This window comes from Oryx dammah, unplaced genomic scaffold, assembly GCF_014754425.2.
Source record: "Oryx dammah isolate SB20612 unplaced genomic scaffold, SCBI_Odam_1.1 HiC_scaffold_22, whole genome shotgun sequence".
Taxonomy (NCBI): Eukaryota; Metazoa; Chordata; class Mammalia; order Artiodactyla; family Bovidae; genus Oryx; species Oryx dammah.
In genome coordinates, this window is record NW_024070206.1 from 15,192,057 (window position 1) to 15,211,087 (window position 19,031).

Genomic DNA, 19,031 nt, shown 5'->3' on the forward strand with positions numbered 1-19,031 from the left:
GTTTTTGTTGTTCAGTCACTAACTCATGTCCCACTTTTTGCGACCCCATAGGCTGCAGCATGCCAGGAGAAAGTTACTATAAAGAGGAAATTAGACACAGAATCTTGGTCCTCTTCTGACCCTAGTATCCCAACCACTTGGGCTCATTGAAGACACAAAAATCTTTCTGTTCTTGTCAATGACAGGATCCTGCTTTCAGATCCAAAGTCTGGTTGGCAAGGAGAAGGTCACTTCTCTGCTTACAAAGGGAAGAAGATAACATCAGTGACTTGGAATTTCTTTAAGTCCAAGAGCGATGAGGAGACCAAAGGTAATCAGATAGTCTTGGGCTATCTAAGAGAGGAACCAAGCTCTTCGAAGAGCCTGGCATCTATACCAAAGTTGTTGTTCAGTTGCTAAGTCGTGTCCCACTCCTTGCCATCCCATAGGCTGCAGCATGGCAGGCTTTCCTGACCTTCACTATCTCCAGGAGTTTGCTCAAATTCATGTCCCTTAGTCAATGACACTATCCAATCATCTTATCCTCTGCCGCCCTCTTCTCCTTTTGCCTTCAATCTTTCCCAGCATCAGGTTCTTTTCCAATGGGTGGGTTATTAGAGTTCTAGCCAGAACCTAATAATCTCGTAAGATCTGATCTAATCAAATAAGATGTAATGATGTAATCAATGATGACATTTTAAGTTGTCTATTTAGTTGTGCCTTTTAGTAGCCTGTCCTAGTAGCTCAGACGGTAAAGCATCTGCCTACAATGCCGGAGACCCAGGTTCGATCCCTAGGTCGGAAAGATCCCCTGGAGAAGGAAATGGCAACCCACTCCAGTGTTCTTGCCTGGAAAATCCCATGGACCAAGGAACCTGGTAGGCTACAGTCCATGGGGTCGCAAAGAGTCGGACACTACTAAGCGACTTCACTTTCACTTTAGTAGTAATAACAGTAACAATAAATTTCGGCCTTCCAAGATAAGGGTTTGTTTCCTCGAGCACACTTCGGTCTAAGGCATCACCATGAACTGATCCAATTCAGGCCCTACTGCTAACGTTTGGTGATCAGAGCAAACAGCATTCATTCCTCTCGGAATTATTGATACCTTTGTTAGATATTGCTTGAGGGCAAGTCAGACGCTGCTGCTGCTGCTAAGTCGCTTCAGTCGTGTCCGACTCTGTGCGGCTCCATAGACGGCAGCCCACCAGGCTCCCCCGTCCCTGGGATTCTCCAGGCAAGAACACTGGAGTGGGTTGCCATTTCCTTCTCCAAAATCAGACACAGGGACTATTATTGCCCTCATGGGCTTAATCTGTCGCATTTCAGGCAAACCCCTTTCTCTCGGTAGGCCTCAGGTCCTCGGCGTATTCAGAGCTGTAACTCTGGATCTCAACTACCTGCCGTCAAAGTGCGGCTGCACCTCTTCCTGTTTTGTGATCACAGGCAAGTTACTTTATTCTAAGCCTCACCCATAAAATGGGGATAATATAACTCTTCTTTGGTTCTTAAAGGCTGGAATTACCCGACGGCAGGCGTCCAGCGCTAGGGTGGTTGTCGCTATTGCTGCTCTGGGGACGGGAACGGGGCGAGGCGGCCCAGGGGTTCCCGGCAGGTAGTGATGTAATGTGGGCACCGCTCGCATCCCCCGCAGGAAGGGGGCGCTGGGGTTTCCTCAAGTCCCAGACGCAGCGCAGGTAGCGATTGCCGTGGGCACGCTGCGTCCTGAGCGCCGGAGGCGGGGTCGCGCGCCGTGTGCACCAGGGGCAGCTCGAGGCAGAGCCCGGCGGCGGCGGCGGCGGCGTCCGAGCTCCAGGTTGCTGAGGAGCCGCGGGTCCTGGACGCCCCCATCCTCACACCAAGGAGGTCGTGGAGAGACGAGAAGTGCCCTCGGTCTCGCCTGGCACTGTGGCGGTTCTAGCGGAGAGCAATGGCGGGCGCAAACGCCATCACGTCGGAAGCTTGGCCGGGACCTAGCAGCGCAGTGGAGGAGGCTGGCCCCGGGGGACTGAAACCCTGAGAGGAACCTGCCCCAGGGAAGCTCCTCAGGAGGAGGAGGCGATGGAGGGAGATGGCCGCGCACACCTCACAGACCGCAGCGGTCACTCGCGTGGCCGCGAGCACAGACGGCAGCAACACAGACACCCCTCAGAGCCCGCGAGGCCCCATCATGAGTCCTGCGGCCGTGAGAGGGACGAGGACAGAAGGCAGTGTCGCAGGGGTTCCCCAGCTTATTCCTCAGAGCGGGCGTATTGTGGTTACAGCCGCTCCCCCCCACCGTCTACATGTCCTCGTCTGATGTCCGGGGACCGTCACAGACGCCCCTCGGAGGTCTACGTTGTACAGCGGGGACCTGGAGGAGGCCCCTATGATGCTCCTTGGGCCAGACGGGGGTTCAGTCAAGACCACCGCCTTTGTGCCCCCCACGGGAGGGAGGCTGGGAGCCTAAGCTGGGGGTACCAGTCTCCCCACGATGACAAACACCCTTTGGGTGCCAAAGAATACGAGAAGTCTTCTACTTTGACCAGCCAAAAATCAATCCTGGCCTCCTCCAGAGAGGAAAGCCCGCAGCCTGTCCCCAGGGATAGAGCAAAGGAGAATCCGCCTTCTACTAGCGTCAAAGAGGAGGAAAGAAGGCGCCGCGGGATCCAGTTTTCACCTTCCTTCCGGCACCCTTCAGACTTTAAAAAGCAAAAGCAGGAAGACTCAGAGAAAACCAAACCGGACAAAAACAAGCAAAGCCTCAACCGCTTGGACATAGCAGAGGGGACAAAAGGCCTGTTACCCATGGTGAAAGAGAAGGCTCCCAATAACCAAAAGATTCAAGAAGGGAAAGTAAGACCTCCCCATTTGAATGGAAAGCCAGATGGCTCCCTCCCTGAAGTTGAGACAGATATGGATAATGAATGCAAGCTGCCCACCATGTTTTTTCATTCATTCCTCAACCAGGACCAGCCTAGGGAGGAAAAGAAAAAGATTATGAAAACTTCAGCCACTGCTCTTGAAGAGAAAGGACCTAAAAAAAATGACTCAAGTCGAAACTTGGACTTGGTTCAGGAACTGTCTGAGGTGAATGAAAACAGATCAGAGAAGCAGCAACCATCTGGAAACGTCTGGGCCAAGCTGGAAAAGGTCCCCATTGATGCACCTGTGTGGCCAGATCTTCCATTACCCAGGATCTCCGCCAAGTACCATCCACTTCCTGCCTCTAGATTGATGTCCTCCTTCCGACCAAAGCAAAAAGCACTGTCTTCACCCCAGAAAGTGGAAGAAGTTGGATTTACTGGATGCAGAGTGAATTCTAAGATGCAAGTGTTTTCTGGCTCTAAGTGTGCCTATCTCGCCAAAATGATGACTCTGCGCCAACAGTGCATCTGGGTACTTAAAAACAACATCAATTCAATCTTTAAAGTGGGAGGAGTCCCATATTCAGTTCTTGAACCCATCTTGAAGAGCTGTGCACCTGATCAGCTGTATCGCATAGAGAAATACAATCCTACACTAGTTCAAGAAACAGATCAACTATGGAAAATTCACTGTCACCAAAACTTTAGGAAAGAAAGGCCACAAGAGCATGAGTCATGGCGAGAGATGTACATGCGGCTTCAGGATGCCCAAGAGCAGCGGCTTCGAGCACTGACGGTGAATATCCAGACTGCACACGCCAATAAACCCAAAGGCCGACAAGCAAAAATGATCCTACTTAACTCTCTGGCCCGGCCACTTTCTGATGTCCAAAGGAGGCGGCAGTTTGAAACACAAGAAGCAGCTGTCCCTGAAAAAGTCAAGATCAAGCCAGCTCCATACACCAAAGAAACCAGCTATACTCCCTCCAGCAGCAACAGCCTTAACCTTACCCCTGAGAAGCCGGCCCACACATGCTCAAGCACTACCAGTACCCACTTGCCACAGGTGGTCAACAGCAGGAAACCTGTGAAGAAAATTGCTCCCATGATGGCCAAGACAATTAAAGATTTCAAGAACAGATTCTCTCGACGATAAATTGAGGCCTTGCCTTGGAGGTGGAATTCAAGGGGAGAAATACAAGGGCAGTGGGGGTTATGGAATGCGACTTTCAAAGGAGACCAGCAACTTTTGCTTTGTAGAAACTTTTGGACTCGGACTCCTATAGTTTTTAAGTGTTGTACCTGTAAGCCTGCACACCGAGCCCCTGCCTCCCTGCCTAGAGCACACTTCAGAATTCTGAAGATGAGAAACCTCATTCTCATTGACAATTTTAAGATCCATTATACCTTTGTTCTTAACTAACCTTGGTAAACAGTAAGACATAGTCTTAATTAAAAAATATTATCTTCAGGTTGTATTTATTATAAATAAATAAAAATACATAAACATGGGTTTTTTTTTAAATCTCAGAGTAGATGAGGCCTTTTTGAACACAAACCCAGAAGCCATTAATTAAAAAGGCTGATATATTTGACCACATAAAAAATTCTAAATATATAAAAAAGGTCAAGAGACAATAACTGGGAAAGATATTTATAACTCAGTTAACATTCAAAAGGCCAATTTCCTTTATATATAATAAGTGCCCACAAAGCAAAGAAAAAAAGATCAATAATTTACTATAAAAATGGACAAGTATAGGAAAAGATGGTTCACGCAAAAAGAAACACAAATGACTCTATATGAGGAAATGCTCAATCTCACAAAAATGCAAATTTGAAACATAACACAAATTTCCACATATCAGCTGAGTAAAATTCAAAAAATTAATAGCCTGCTATGTTGGAGCAGATGATCATACATTACTAGTAAAATGATAAGTTGATACAACTTCTACTTAAGTTAAAAGGCAAATTTATATACATTCTTTGGTACTACAGTATCACTTAGGATGAGAAACTGAATATATAAATGGATAATGGCCAGACCCACATAAGCTCAGAAAGCCAAACCACAACCTCTGTAAACAACCATCTCAGAAAACCAAATCACAGACCATAGCAATCTGTCCAAGAAACTAAATCACAACCTCCAAAGCAACTGGCCCAGAATGGTCAAGATTTGCTCAACAACTGCCAGCCTCCCTATTTTAGCTCTTAGCCTCCAAGTCAGGATCAACCAAGAAAGCCAAATATGACCTCCAAATCAATCACATAAGATGCCCCACTTCTAGGTAGCCCAACTCCAGATTTCCCAAGTCAACAGCCTCCAATCAGAAAATGTTAAATACACACACTTCCCCTTTTTTTTCACTATAAAGCTTTCCCACTCCTCTGCCTGCCAAATGCAAGTGATGACAGTTGACTTTCTTACTAGAGCAAGCACTCAATAAATAGCCTGTTTGCTCAATATGGATGGTTTTCGTTTATTTCTACAGAATTGCATTCTTCAGATGCACACATGTCAAATATACACATATACAAACTGATATAGCAATTTCACTGATAGGATTTTATTCTACAGACACAACTGTATGTGTGTGTGTGTATTTAATTAATACAAAGACATGACCATGGCATGTGAATCCACTTTTCTTTAGAACATCTGCCTGCCTCTAAAAGGCTAAGAAGCTGAGTAGTATATTTGACAACCTCAAAGTGCTAAGGTGCAAAAGTTCTAAACCAAGACCCATGAAGATAGCGGACCCTGGCAAAACCAATGAATATTCAGTCCTTATGCCATTCTAGGAATGAGGACAAAAGATAAGGTAAGGTGTCCATGTTCTGTATGGCCCAGAAAAATCCCAGCCCCTATATTTGGATTGAGTCCCTAAATTTCAGTCCCTAAAATTCTCCAGGCCAGAATACTGGAGTGGGTAGCTGTTCCCTTCTCCAGGGAATCTTCCCAACCCAGGGACTGAACCCAGGTCTCCCACATGGTAGGCAGATTCTTTACCAGCTGAGCCACTGCAGAAGCCCAAGAAAACTGGAGTGGGTAGCCTGTCCCTTCTCCAGCGGATCAGGAATCGAATGGGAGTCTCCTACATTGCAGGTGGATTCTTTAGTAGCTGAGCTATCAGGGAAACCCCAGAAAAATCTCAGTCCCTAAATTTGGATTGAGACGTTCCTGAATTGCTAGCTCCTCCCACCAGGCACAAGACAGAAACAAGCCTAAATTACCTTTACAGGAAGATATCATCATCCTTCATCACAAATTATTTCTAAAAACAAATCAACTACACTACCATGCAGTCTAAGAGAAGAACAACATAAATGAAAAACATTAGGAATAACAGAATATTAAACATGGACCTCAAGATATTAGAAGTATCAGACACAGACCTGAGGAAAACTATTTCAATCAATATAATTTACAACAGTCTATAAAAATCAAGTAGGAACAAATTTAACAAAAGATGTTGCAGATTTCTTTTGTGGGATGAATGGTATCCCCTTTTCCCCAAATTCATATACTGAAGCCCTAACCATGAATAACTCAGAGTGTGACTGTATTTAAAGACAGAGCCTTTAGCAGGTTAATAAATTAAAATGAGGCCATTAGGGTGGGCCCTAATCCAATCTGACTGGTGTCCTTGGAAGAAGAGGAAATTTGGACATGTGAAGTGATGCCAGAGATGGTTCTCTAGTATAGGAAATAGCATGTTGAAGACACAGCAAAAAGGTGGCCACTTGCAAGCCAAGGAGAAAGGCCTCAGGATAAATCAAACCTGCCAACACCTTTTTCTTGGACTTCTAGCCTCCAGAACTGTGAGAAAAGAAATTTTTGCTGTTTAAGACACCCAGTCTGTGATATTTTGTTATGGCAGCCCTAGCAAAATAATGCAACCTCTATGCTGAAAATGACAAAATAGGGCTAAGAGATATTTAAAAAGTTATAATGTTTAAGAATTGAGAAAATGATTTTTTTAAGATGTTCTCCTTAAAACTGATGTATAGATTGAATGCAGTCTCATCAAAAGCTCAGTGAACTTTTTTATATAAATTGAAAATCTGATTCTGACATTTATGTGGAAATTTAGAACCAAGATGGCATTGAAAAATAGCTAGGTCGGAGAATTTATACTACCAGTTTTTAAGGCTTAGTATTAAGCCACAATAATTAAGATAGTTTGATACTGGCATGGAGATAGATAAATCTATCAATCAAAAAGAACAGAGAGTTTAAAAATAAACCCACAAATATATGGTAATGTGATTTTTTACAAAGTTGCCACAGTAATTCAAAACAATTTTAAAAGGTGCTAGAGCAACTGGATAACCAAATAGGGAAAAAAATGAAACTTAACCCCTGTCTCACATCAAACACACAAATTAATTGAAGATAACAATTCTATATGTTTAGGTAAACATATAACGTTTGAGGAGAAGGGGATACCATTCATCCCACAAAATAACATAACATCAGATAAAGCAAAAACTGACAAAATCAAAAGGAGAAATAGGCAAAAAATACAATTATAGTGAGAGATATTTACATGCCTTCGAACAAAAAGAAAAAAAATCTGTAAGATATAAAAGATTTGAACAACACAATTAAGAAACTTAACCATACATTGAGCCATAAAATAATTCTCGACAAATATCAGAGGACTGAAATCCTATAGAATGTTGCTAATAAATACAACACAATTAAACTAGAAAACAATGTCCAAAAGGTATCAGCAGACTTCCCATATGTAAATAATACACTTCTAAATCCTTATGACTCAGGGAAAAATCTTAATAGATATAAGAAAATATTTGGAACTGAATGAAAAAAGCAAAAGTCGTTCAGTTGAGTCCGACTCTTTGCGCCCCATGGACTATACCGTCCATGGAATTCTCCAGGCCAGAATACTGGAGTGGGTAGCCTTTCCCTCCTCCAGGGGATCTTCCCAACACAGGGATCGAACCCAGGTCTCCCCCATTGCAGGTGGATTCTTTACCAGCTGAGCCACAAGGGAATGAAAAGGAAAAATTAAAATGCTACATATTAAAACATATGGAAGTAGGCAAAGCAGTGACTGAAGGAAAATTTAAATCTTTAAATGCATCTGTTAAAAGAAAAAAGGTAAATATTAATAAATTAAGCAATATATTAATAAATTATAAAAAATAATAAACCCAAGGAAAGATAAGAACAAAAATAACCATTTTTTACACTTTTTTTATTCTTTTGAATTTTTTATTTTGTATTAGGGTATACCTGATTGACAATGTTATGACAGTTTCAGGTAAATAGAGAAGGGACTCAGTCATACATATACATGTATCCATTTCCCCCCTCAATCCCCCTCCCATCCAGATTGCTGCATAACACTGATGGACTTCCATGTGCTATACAGTAGGTCTTTGCTGGTTATCTGTTTTAAATATAGCAGTGTGTACATGTGCATCCCAAACTCCCTAACTATCCCTCCCATCCCCAGCAACCTAAGTTTGTTTTCTAAATCTGTGAATGTCTTTCTGTTTTATAAGTTCATCTGTATCATTTCTTCTTAGATTTCCCATATAAGGGATGTCATATGATATTTCTCCTTCTCTGTCTGACTTACTTCAATCAGTATGACACTCTCTAGGTCCATCCATGTTACTGCAAATGGCATTATTTCATCCTTTTAATGACTGAGTAATAGTCCATTGTATATATGTAACACATCTTCTTTATCCATTCCTCTGTCAATGGACATTTAGACTGCTTCCATATCTTGGTTATTATAAACAGTGCTGCAATGAACACTGGAGTGTATGTATCCTTTCAGATTATGTTTTTCTCTGGATAGATACATGCCCAGGAGTGGGATTGTAGGGTCATATGGTAGCTCTGTTTTTAGTTTTTTTAAGAACCTCCATACTGTTCTTCATAGTGACTGTACCAATTTATATTCCCACCAACAGACTGGAAGGATTCCCTTCTCTCCACACCTTCTCCAGTGTTTATTGTTTGTAGATTTTTTGATGCTAGCCATTCTGGCTGGTATGAGGTGATAGCTCATTGTTGTTTTGATTTGCAAAGAAATAATAATTTTAAGACTGCGAAAGTAGAGAAATAGAAATCAAACGGATCACAGACAGGATCAACAAAACTTGTTTCTTTGAAAAGACTGACAAATTTGATAAACCTTTGTTAAGACTAATGAAGAAAAATAAGAGAGAAGGCACAAAAAAACAGTGTAAGAATAAAAAGGGAAGATGGTTACAGATTCCATATATATTTAATTTTTTAAGAAAGGATATTATGAACGATAATGCCAATAAATTCAAAAATTTAGATGATATAAATAAATTCTAAGAAAACATAATATACCAAACCAACAGCAAAAAGAAATTTTAAAATACCAACAGTTTTGATGAAAATAACCTGAATTTGTTAAAAACCAACCAATAAACAAACAAAAAACAAAGCAAAACACTTTCTATGGGAAATCCATTCTCAGATTTCTTTCAAGGCAAATTCTACCAAACATTCAATGAAAAACACAATGGCAATCTTCATTATTCTACTGAATGAAGAAGAGGGAATATTTCTCAATTTTTATGAAGACAACATATCTTTCATACTAAAACCTGAAAAAGACACTCAAAAGAGGAAAACAATAGGCCAGTCTCACTCATTAATATAGATGGAAAAAGTCTAAGCAAAATATTAGCAAATTGAATCACCATTAGGTAACATCAAGCTTCAGCATATCCCAGGAATGAGGTAAGACCGTTTAATATTAGAGACTCAAACAATGTAGTTAATGCACCACATTACAAAATAAAGGGAAATATTATAATCACTTTAACAAATGTAGAAAAGTATTTGGTAAAAATCAACATACGTCTTTGATTAAAAAAAGAACTCTGAACACACTATTTTATATTGCTAAAATAAGATCAACATACAAAATCAATTGCATTTATACATATCAGTAATAAATATAAAATTAAAATTTAAAAACCAAGAAACCACTTACAATATGAAAATCATTTAGAATAGTATCAAGAACTACAAGTATTTCTAACAAAAAATGGGCAAATTTTCTATGCAGAAAACTCTAAACTGCTACTGAAAAAAATTAAGGAAGCCAGAATAAAAAGAGAAACGATACTCTTCGATTGGAGAATTCTTTGTAATTCTCATTATTTTTAAATCACCAATTCTTCTCAAATTTATTCTTCCAACTCAATGCCATCTCAATCAAAATTCAGCAACCTTTGTGGAATTTGACAAGTTGATTCTAAAATATGTAGACACATGTCAATAATAGTGTGACCATTTGACAAAAAAGAACAAGTCAGAAGTCTTTGCTCCAGAGGACATCAATAATGGGTTGCTGTTTAGTCACTAAACAAGTGTCTGACTCTTTTGCGGCCCCATGGACTGTAGGCCGCCAGACTCCTCTGGTGATTTCCTAGGCAAGAATATTGGAGTGGGTTGCCATTTCCTTCTCCAGGGGATCTGTCCAATCCAGGGATCAATCCTGCCTTTCCCACATTGGCAGGCGGATTCTTTACCACTGAGCCACCTGGTGAAGCCCATGAAGAGTGGATATAACTAAAAAAATGAAAAAAATAAAAATAAAAGAATGTATACAACTATATTTCTAAAACAGTGTCGCATTGCCATGGGAAATAGACAAAAAGACCAGTGGAACAGACTTGAGGACCCAGAAACAATTTTGCCTATTTTTCAAGTCTATAAATTTTATTTTCTTATATCTTATTTCTCTCCTTTTTATAATCATGTTTTCCTTAAATGTTTAAACATATTTATAACAACTGTTTTTAAAGACCCCCCCCCCAATCTGTTAATTCTGTCTTTTGTTGTATTACTGAGTCTTCTGTTGATGGATTTTTGTCCTCATTTTGGCACATTTTCCTGTTTTTTATGACCACTAGTAGTTTTTTCCTTGGATGCCAGTTCTGCAAATCTCTAGATTATATTACCTTAAGTATGTTGAGGGTTTGGGGGAAGCAGATCGTTCAGTTATTTGCAGGTAATTCTGATCCTATTAAGCTTTGTTTGGAAAGAGGTTATGTAAAGTCATGTTTATTCTAAGACTAGTTTTGTGCCAAGTCTCTTCAGCTGTGTCTGACTCTGCGACCCCATGGACTATAGCCCACCAGGCTCCTCTGTCCAAGGGATTCTCCAGGCAAGAATACTGAAGTGGGTTGCCATGCCCTCCAGGGGAATCTTCCCTCATGCACTGCTTTCCTAGAATCTCTAGTAAATGCTCTACTGTTCCACAAGAGGTCTCCACTCAGGTTGGTTGGACTTCAAACATCTCAGTGTTACATGAGCACCAGTAGCTGTTCCTCTTACAGTTCCCTGATAATTGGCTTTTCCCCAGCTTCAAACATTTCCACTCTGTGTATGCACAGCTTAGTATTCAGCCCAAACTCAGAGGCATGGAGCAATTTGTTTGCCAAGCTGCCTCCTCTCTGGTCCTCTTCCCTCCCCATTCTAACCACCTAAGTCTTCCCAAATTCAGCTCCCTGTCTCATCTCTGCAAAACTGCTGGTACTGTTTGCTGTATCACATTTGAAAGCAGGAAGCTGTATCAGTTTTTTTTTAATGTACACAAGACTGATCTGAATGGAGAGATATATACTTTTTGTACTTAAAAATAAAATTATTAAAATTAATGTGGTTTTTTTTTTACAAATGAAAGAAAGGATGTTAACACAAAACACCAAACATACAAACTCACATGTGTATATTCTCAGTTACATGGTTAAAAGTAGGGGAATAAAGAAAAAAAAAACAAAACATCTCCAAGAATATCAATGTGACATTAGCAAAATGTTCCAGGTTGTCTGATCAGTCTCCCTTTCTTGGTCCAGGTACAGAAAAAATGTGGTTCAACATCAGCCACAGCATTTTTAAAGATCCCCACAGGCTACCCTGGTGGTCAGCAGTGAAGTAGTTAATCTTCCTTAAGTAAGAGCAGAGCAGAGCACTTAAAACATGAGTTACTTAAAATTCAGCTTAGCTTATGGTGATTTAGAGCTCATTTAATTAGTATTTAGAACTGCGCATTGTTTATAGCTATTGGTATTTCAATAGATGCTTAAATGTTTGAACATTTAAAGTTTAATAAGCCTTGGTTCTCTGAAGAAAAACACTGATGTAATTAAATTTTCAATTACCCTAGTTTTTTTTTTTTAGGGGACCATGCGATTAATAAAAGCTAAGGCATTTAACAACACTCATTTAAAAACCTAATCTGCCACCTCATTAATTAGTTAACACTTATAGTAGGTATTTTTTTTAATATAAAAGTTTCACACAAGCAAAGTCACAACTTTTGAAAAGTACATGTAATGACACCTGAGAATAAATAAAAGTAATTTTGTATCAGATTATTTTGCACATGAATGTGCGGCTCAATTACAGCTTTCTAAAAACTGTTCTTCTGCATTGATACCGATTACTGTTTGTTTGGTTTAAATTCTGTGGTCAAATTTAAAACACTGAAGCAATTGCTCCTCAGAACCTTTCCCCCAGGATCTTACCTTCAAGTAGGGAAAACGAAAAAACAGAAAACAAAACAGTGGCAGAGGTTTACAAATTGGACATAGCCTTATTTTAATTAAACACTAAATTTAAAACGGAATAGGAGAAAATTCTCCACTCACAGATTTTTGCTACCCACGGATCATTACGGTGCCGCACAGGAGGTCATGATGCACACCCAGAACTGCTGGATCACAACCTGAGTGTTCAAAACACCCCAGGTGTTCAGCGTGCACACTGAAGACTCAGAAGCCCTTCTGAAAGGTGATCAGTTTCCCAGTCAGGAAAGAAACTTACCAGAGTTCTTGCCCTCAAGGAGCTTATAGTCTACTGGGGTCAGGGGAAGGAAAAGGACAGGAAAGGAAAAGGTCAGGACAAGGAAAAATCCAATTATAATTTACTGGGATAAAGGTGGCACGGTGATGTCTACTCTTTGCATCAAGGAGGGGCACTTTGTCAAGTTTGGAAAGCAGGCTGACCAAAAGAGGCAAGTTTAGATCCTAAAGAACAAAACTGTAAGGGGTAGAGAAAGAGAAGGGCAATAAAGACGCCAAGAAGGAAAACGGAACTCTAGGAGACTGTAGTATCATGAAAACCAAGAGGCGTTTCCTAAAGCTAATCAGCAGTGTCAATGCCCAAAACACCATGTTTTTATACATAGTAGTCACGAAGTAAGTGTTCATTGTAGGAGCTGATGAATAAATGTATATTTACACCTCAGTGTTAAGTAAAAACCAGTATATGAATTCAAAAGGATCTAACTCCCATTCTTAAGCTCAGCCACCAACCCCTATCATATGCGAATAAACAACCGTATTTTAAAGTAAATTTTAACATACAAATATGTATGACAAATGCCTGACTTGAAACCCACAATACAAAATAAAGCTATCCTTTAGATACGAATCTTACATTAGTAGATGTTTTTTAAATTCACCTCTGGCAAAAGCAACTAGTACGCGTCTTTGTGCCCAGTAGACAATACGTATCTGTAAAACAAAAATGGTTCTAGAGATTGTTTCTCTGCTGTCTCCCCAAATCACATTAAAATGATGGTAAAGGAATTTTTTTTAAAAAGGAAAGAATAATTAAGTATAAATTTTGCACTGAACAGTGAAGAGAAACCCCTCACCCCCAAACAACTGCCTTTCCCTGTTTAACTCCAACAGTGATAGGAAGCATGCTGGTTTTGCCCTCATTCCCTGTAGGAAAGTGAAGAGCATTTCTTGGAGAAACTGAAAACCTCAGAGCAAATATCTACAGAAACTGGCTTCTGTGGATGTCCCAGTAAAAAGGCTCCTGCCTACCTGATCATCCAACAGAAAAACTCATCCCTATTTGAGGAGCCTCTTCTAAAGCTCACAGATTCGAATTAGCTTTTAGGTGTCTTGCTCAGGCAAGGTTCACTAGATTTCTGAGGAAAACCTACATGAAAGACAGAGCACCAGGGGAAAAAAGCAAAGAAAAACTTAAGAGGAAACAGACATAATACTAGGGGCAAAAGACAAAGAGGGAAGGGGGTGAGGCAGGGAGGGACAGGGAGGGGAAACTTTCAGAGTTAAAAGGAGCCATGAAAAGGGAACACTGAGACAATAAGGAAGTATCTGGGAATAAAAATATGAAAGCAGAAATTTAAAACTCAACAAAATGGGATAAAAAGCTGAGGAGGTCTCTTGATAAGAAAAAACAAGAGTAAGCAATGTAAAGTAAAAGAGAAAACAGCATGTTACAGATTCCATTTGGAAGTCAAACATTCAATGAATAGGACTTCCAGGAAAGGAAAACATGAAAATGAAAGGGAGGGAGGGAGGGAAGGACAAGAGAGAAACAAAGGAAGAGCAAGAGAGGGAAAAAAAGAGAGAGACAGAGAAATTATCTAAAGAAATAATACAAGAATATTTTCCAGAATTCAGGGCATGAATTCCCTGATCTAAATGGCCCATAACTTCATACCAGCATCGGGAATGAAAAAGAATTCTCAACAAGTGATATTTTCATGAAAATTCAGAAACTAGAGATGGTGAGGAGAAGATTCTAAAAGGATTCAGAGAATGAATAACATCACACTTGTTGCTACCCCGCTGGAAGCTAAAAAACAATGGAGAAATGCCTCTTCAAATGACATGAAATCAGTTCCAACCTAGAGTATCAAGCTCAGCCCAACCATCAACAAGGTGAGAGAAGGAGAGAGTTGCACACATAGTGTGCACACCTGCTAAGCCACTTCAGTCATCTCCTGCGTTGGCAGGTAGGTTCTTTAACGCTAGCGTCACCTGGAAAGCCACTTCATACACTGCTGCTTTGTATGGATATATGTACATACATACTTCAAAAACTTTGCTTGCTATGTGCCCTTTCTCTGGCAGCCATTGGTTGGGGTATTTTGCTAAAACAGGGATATAAGGCAAGAAGGAAGAAAAAGAAGAACTTCCCTCGTGGCCCAGTGGTTGAGAATCTGCCTGCCAGTGCAGAGGACATGGGTTTGATCTCTGGTCAGGACGATCCCACATGCTTCAGGGCAACAAAGCCGTTGGGCCGCAACTACTGAGCCGGGAGCAGCAACTACTGAACCCTACATGCCCTGGGCCTTCTACATCAAGAGAAGCCATTACAATAAGATTGCACACTGAAGCTAGAGAGTAGCCCCTGTTCTCTGCAACTCGGAGAAAGCCCGCGCAGCAACCAAGACCCAGCACAACCAAAACTGAATCAATAAATTGTTTAAGTCACTCTTCTAAACAAAAGGAAAGAAGGAAAAGGAAAAAACCTGACAATTTTCTTGGTGAGCTTCACCACATGGAAAGGTTTACAATTCCTTCAGAAAATTTAGGAAGTACTATCAAAAATACAGAAAAGTAAGCCTAAGAATAAGGCAGAGTTAAGCTACGATTGAGTCCTATCCCACAGTTAAATAAAAAATAAAATACAACCACAGTTTACCATGTGGCTCAGCTGTGAATAATGCTTTCATGGTCGGATTAATATACACAATTATACTGAATATGTATTTAACCAAAAATTGTAATAAAACGATCTTGGGAGAATGGAGGAGGGGAAGTATGGGCTAGAGAGAGAGGACGGGGAAGGAACGAGGTAGGATTAAAAAAAGCCAAATGCTCATTTTCCATCAAAGTAAGCAATGGCACCCCACTCCAGTACTCTTGCCTGGAAAATCCCATGGATGGAGGAGCCTGGAAGGCTGCAGTCCATGGGGTCGATGAGGGTCGGACACGACTGAGCGACTTAGCAGCAGCAGCAGCAAGCAGAATTTACATCTGACAATGGAATATCAAAATTCAGAAATTTTAACTTGTTATTTTGAAGAAGCTGCTAAGGGCAAAAGCAGTTGCCTCTGGGGAGCAATACTTGAGGGTATGAAAGGGAACAGGAAACTTTCTTAAGTTCTGTAGAACTATTAAATTTTTCAAAACTGAGTGCTGACATTACATTATTTAAAACAAAAATCCAATTGAAATATATATATATGAGAACATACATGTTTAAAATTTGAAACAATAAAAATCACCCAAATGAAGAGGAAGCATTCTTGAAATCCAATACAGTAGACAACACAGATGATCAAAGTTCCTATGGACATACATCAAACTCACTGATTCTCTTCCCCACCTCAATCTATCCCCTCCACAGGCCCCTAATCAGTACAATTCCTTGCATTTAGACCCCAGGAGTTTAAGACATCAATGAGCATACCTAAATATGGCTCTCCCTAGTGCCATCTTGCAATGGCAACCCACTCCAGTACTCTTGCCTGGAAAATCCCATGGATGGAGAAGCCTGGTAGGCTGCAGCCCATGGGGTCGCTAAGAGTCGGATAGGACTGAGCGACTTCACTTTCACTTTTCACTTTCATGCATTGGAGAAGGAAATGGCACCCCACTCCAGTACTCTTGCCTGGAAAATCCCATGGACGGAGGAGCCTGGTAGGCTGCAGTCCGTGGGGTCTCGAAGTTGGACACGACTGAGCGACTTCATTTTCACTTTTCACTTTCACGCATTGGAGAAGGAAATGGCAACCCACTCCAGTGTTCTTGCCTGGAGAATCCCAGGGATGGGGGAGCCTGGTGGGCTGCCGTCTATGGGGTCGCACAGAGTTGGACATGACTGAATCGACTTAGCAGCAGCAGCAGCAGCCAGGGAGTGACACAATTTTAAGATCACTCTGATCGTTGGAGGAATTGACTGAAAGGAGGTAAAACCAACAGGGGAAATGGTTAAGAGGCTATTGAAATGGTTCAAGTGATAGATTATGGTGGCTTGTACCCAGATAAAGGCTGTAGAAATATTTATTATTAAAGACCCATTATATAAATAGAACCTGTAAGATTTGCTGATGCCTTCCTTAAGCAGGAATTAGCATGAAGGAGGAGCAATGGATGACTCTCAGAATTCTGATTTGAGCCACTGGGTGCATGCTGGTTTCAGATTCCCAGATGGAGGAAGACTGGGAAAGCTACAAGTTTTAAAGAAGGTTAAGAGTTAGGAGTTTAACAACTTAACATAGAGATACTTGATTCTCCATTGGATTTGTCCAGTAGTCAATTGATTTATCATCCTCTCTGTGTTCCATATTCTAGGATATCACATGGGTTTGGGGGCTCAGCAAAGAAGTACAGTCTAAAGTCAGTTTAAGGGAATTGCTGGCATACAGATGGCATTGGAAGTCATGAAAATGTATGAGACTATCTAGGGCAGTGGTTTTCAAACCTGGAGTCTGAATTTAAGATGCAAGTTTCAAGATCCTCATCCCAGAGAGCTTCTGATTCTGTAATTCTCAGCGAGGTCCAGAAATCTTCTTTATTAAAAGCCATCTCCAAATGTTTTGATGCAGGTAGTTCAGGCTCAGGTTGGAAGGGCTTAAGCACAATCCAGAGGTGACGAAGTGGCAACAGCTAGTGTAGCCAATCCTTTCCAGAAGTTGGAAAGAAATTGGAGAAGTTACAGAGACACTGCTAGGTAGAGGGAGTGTAAGGCCAAAGGGTTACCTTTTATTGTGTATTATTAGCTTCTTTTTAAAGGTGGGAAAGAGTAGAGTGGTGGTTCATAATCTTGGCTACACATTGCAAACGAGATTGAGATCACAATTGAGGTTTTAAAAACTATCAATGAACAGGATACACCAAAACCAGTAAATCAGAATCTCTGAGGTGGAGCTTAAATATCAGTATTTTTCAATTAAAAAAAAATGTTTGTAATCATTTTCCCCTTTTGGTATTGTTATATCCTCGATGCCTGGCATATAATACAGCTTCAATCTACGTTTTTTGTTGTGGAAAATACAGTTGAGCCAGTTAGCCAATGACACAGACAATAGGAAACTCTACATATTATAAAATTCATGTAATCTTTGTGTGAAAGGATTATAGTCCAATTACCTTACTTCCTACTGCGGGAACGGAAGCCTGAGAGAGGAATTAAATTCCTAAGGTCTCTCAACCTTGGTAGTAGTGAATCAGGACCAGAACTCCGTATTCCAGCTCCCAGGTCAGTGTTATCCTGCGTTTCAACAATTTCATTTTGACCATACTCTAAATCCGCTCACCCATCAAGACTCAGCCTGCCTAATAATAATACCTTCCCCTCAACATCTCATTTCCTCAGTCACAAACTCTGCCGTCTCTTTCATCAAACAGTAGTCGAGTCCAAATCCGACTCTTTCTTCTCTCAACCCCGCTTCAACCCTAGTCCCCAGACTTTGCGCTTGCGCCACAACAGTAGCGGACTCTGTCGCCATAGCAACTGGACACAGGAATAGGCCCGCAGCAAGAGGAGTTCCTGAGAGTATATGCTTTCCTTACCGCTTCCCGAGCCTGATGGGTGAATCTGAGGGTCTGGTAAGATAGCTCCATCAGGACGCGGCGTTAAGAACAGAGATAAAGAAGGAAAGGAGCCAGTTACTAGGCCGACCAGTACAGCCACCGAGGCCGTTCAGGGAAACCTGACGCTTAACCAGCCCGCCCCCTTCAGGATTGGCCAGAGCTTAGACATGCCGGCCAATCACTGGGCAAAGATGGTTTCTTTCCGCATGCCAATCAAAATAAACCTGTTAATTCGGAGCTTTTGCACCGCACTGGCCAATCGAGAAACATAAAAGGGGATGATTGGGGTACACGTGTCTCTTTCAATTCTGATTTCCTCGGTGTGTATGCCCAGCATTGGGATTGCTGGGTCATAAAACAGTTCTATTTCCAGTTTTTTTAGGAATCTCCACACTGTTCTCCATAGTGGCTGTACTAGTTTGCAATCCCACCAACAGTGTAAGAGGGTTCCCTTTTCTCTACACCCTCTCCAGCATTTATTTCTTGTAGACTTTTGGATCCCAGCCATTCTGACTGGCGTGAAATGGTACCTCATTGTGGTTTTGATTTGCATTTCTCTGATAATGAGTGATGTTGAGCATCTTTTCATGTTTTTGTTAGCCATCTGTATGTCTTCTTTGGAGAAATGTCTATTTAGTTCTTTGGCCCATTTTTTGATTGGGTCATTTATTTTTCTGAAATTGAGTTGCAGGAGTTCATCGCAGCACTATTTATAATAGCCAGGACATGGAAGCAACCTAGATGTCCATCAGCAGATGAATGGATAAGAAAGCTGGGGTACATATACACAATGGAGTATTACTCAGC

At 41.0% G+C, this 19,031-nt stretch overlaps 2 protein-coding genes across 2 annotated transcripts in view; one reads left to right on the forward strand and one right to left on the reverse strand.

Moving 5' to 3' along the window:
• The window catches only part of KATNAL2 (katanin catalytic subunit A1 like 2), a 99,056-nt gene extending 80,714 nt beyond the window's left edge, over positions 1–18,342 (reverse strand). The window contains exon 1 of the mRNA XM_040264533.1: positions 18,204–18,342. Coding sequence (XP_040120467.1) covers positions 18,204–18,254 — 51 coding nt within the window. The 5' untranslated portion in view covers positions 18,255–18,342. The remainder of the gene's footprint in view (positions 1–18,203) is intronic.
• On the forward strand, positions 2,041–3,981 carry LOC120880800 (elongin-A-like). Its single transcript, XM_040264208.1, has one exon. It carries the CDS (start codon positions 2,041–2,043, stop codon positions 3,979–3,981), a length of 1,941 nt encoding a protein of 646 aa, XP_040120142.1.
• Positions 18,343–19,031: the final 689 nt, after the last annotated feature.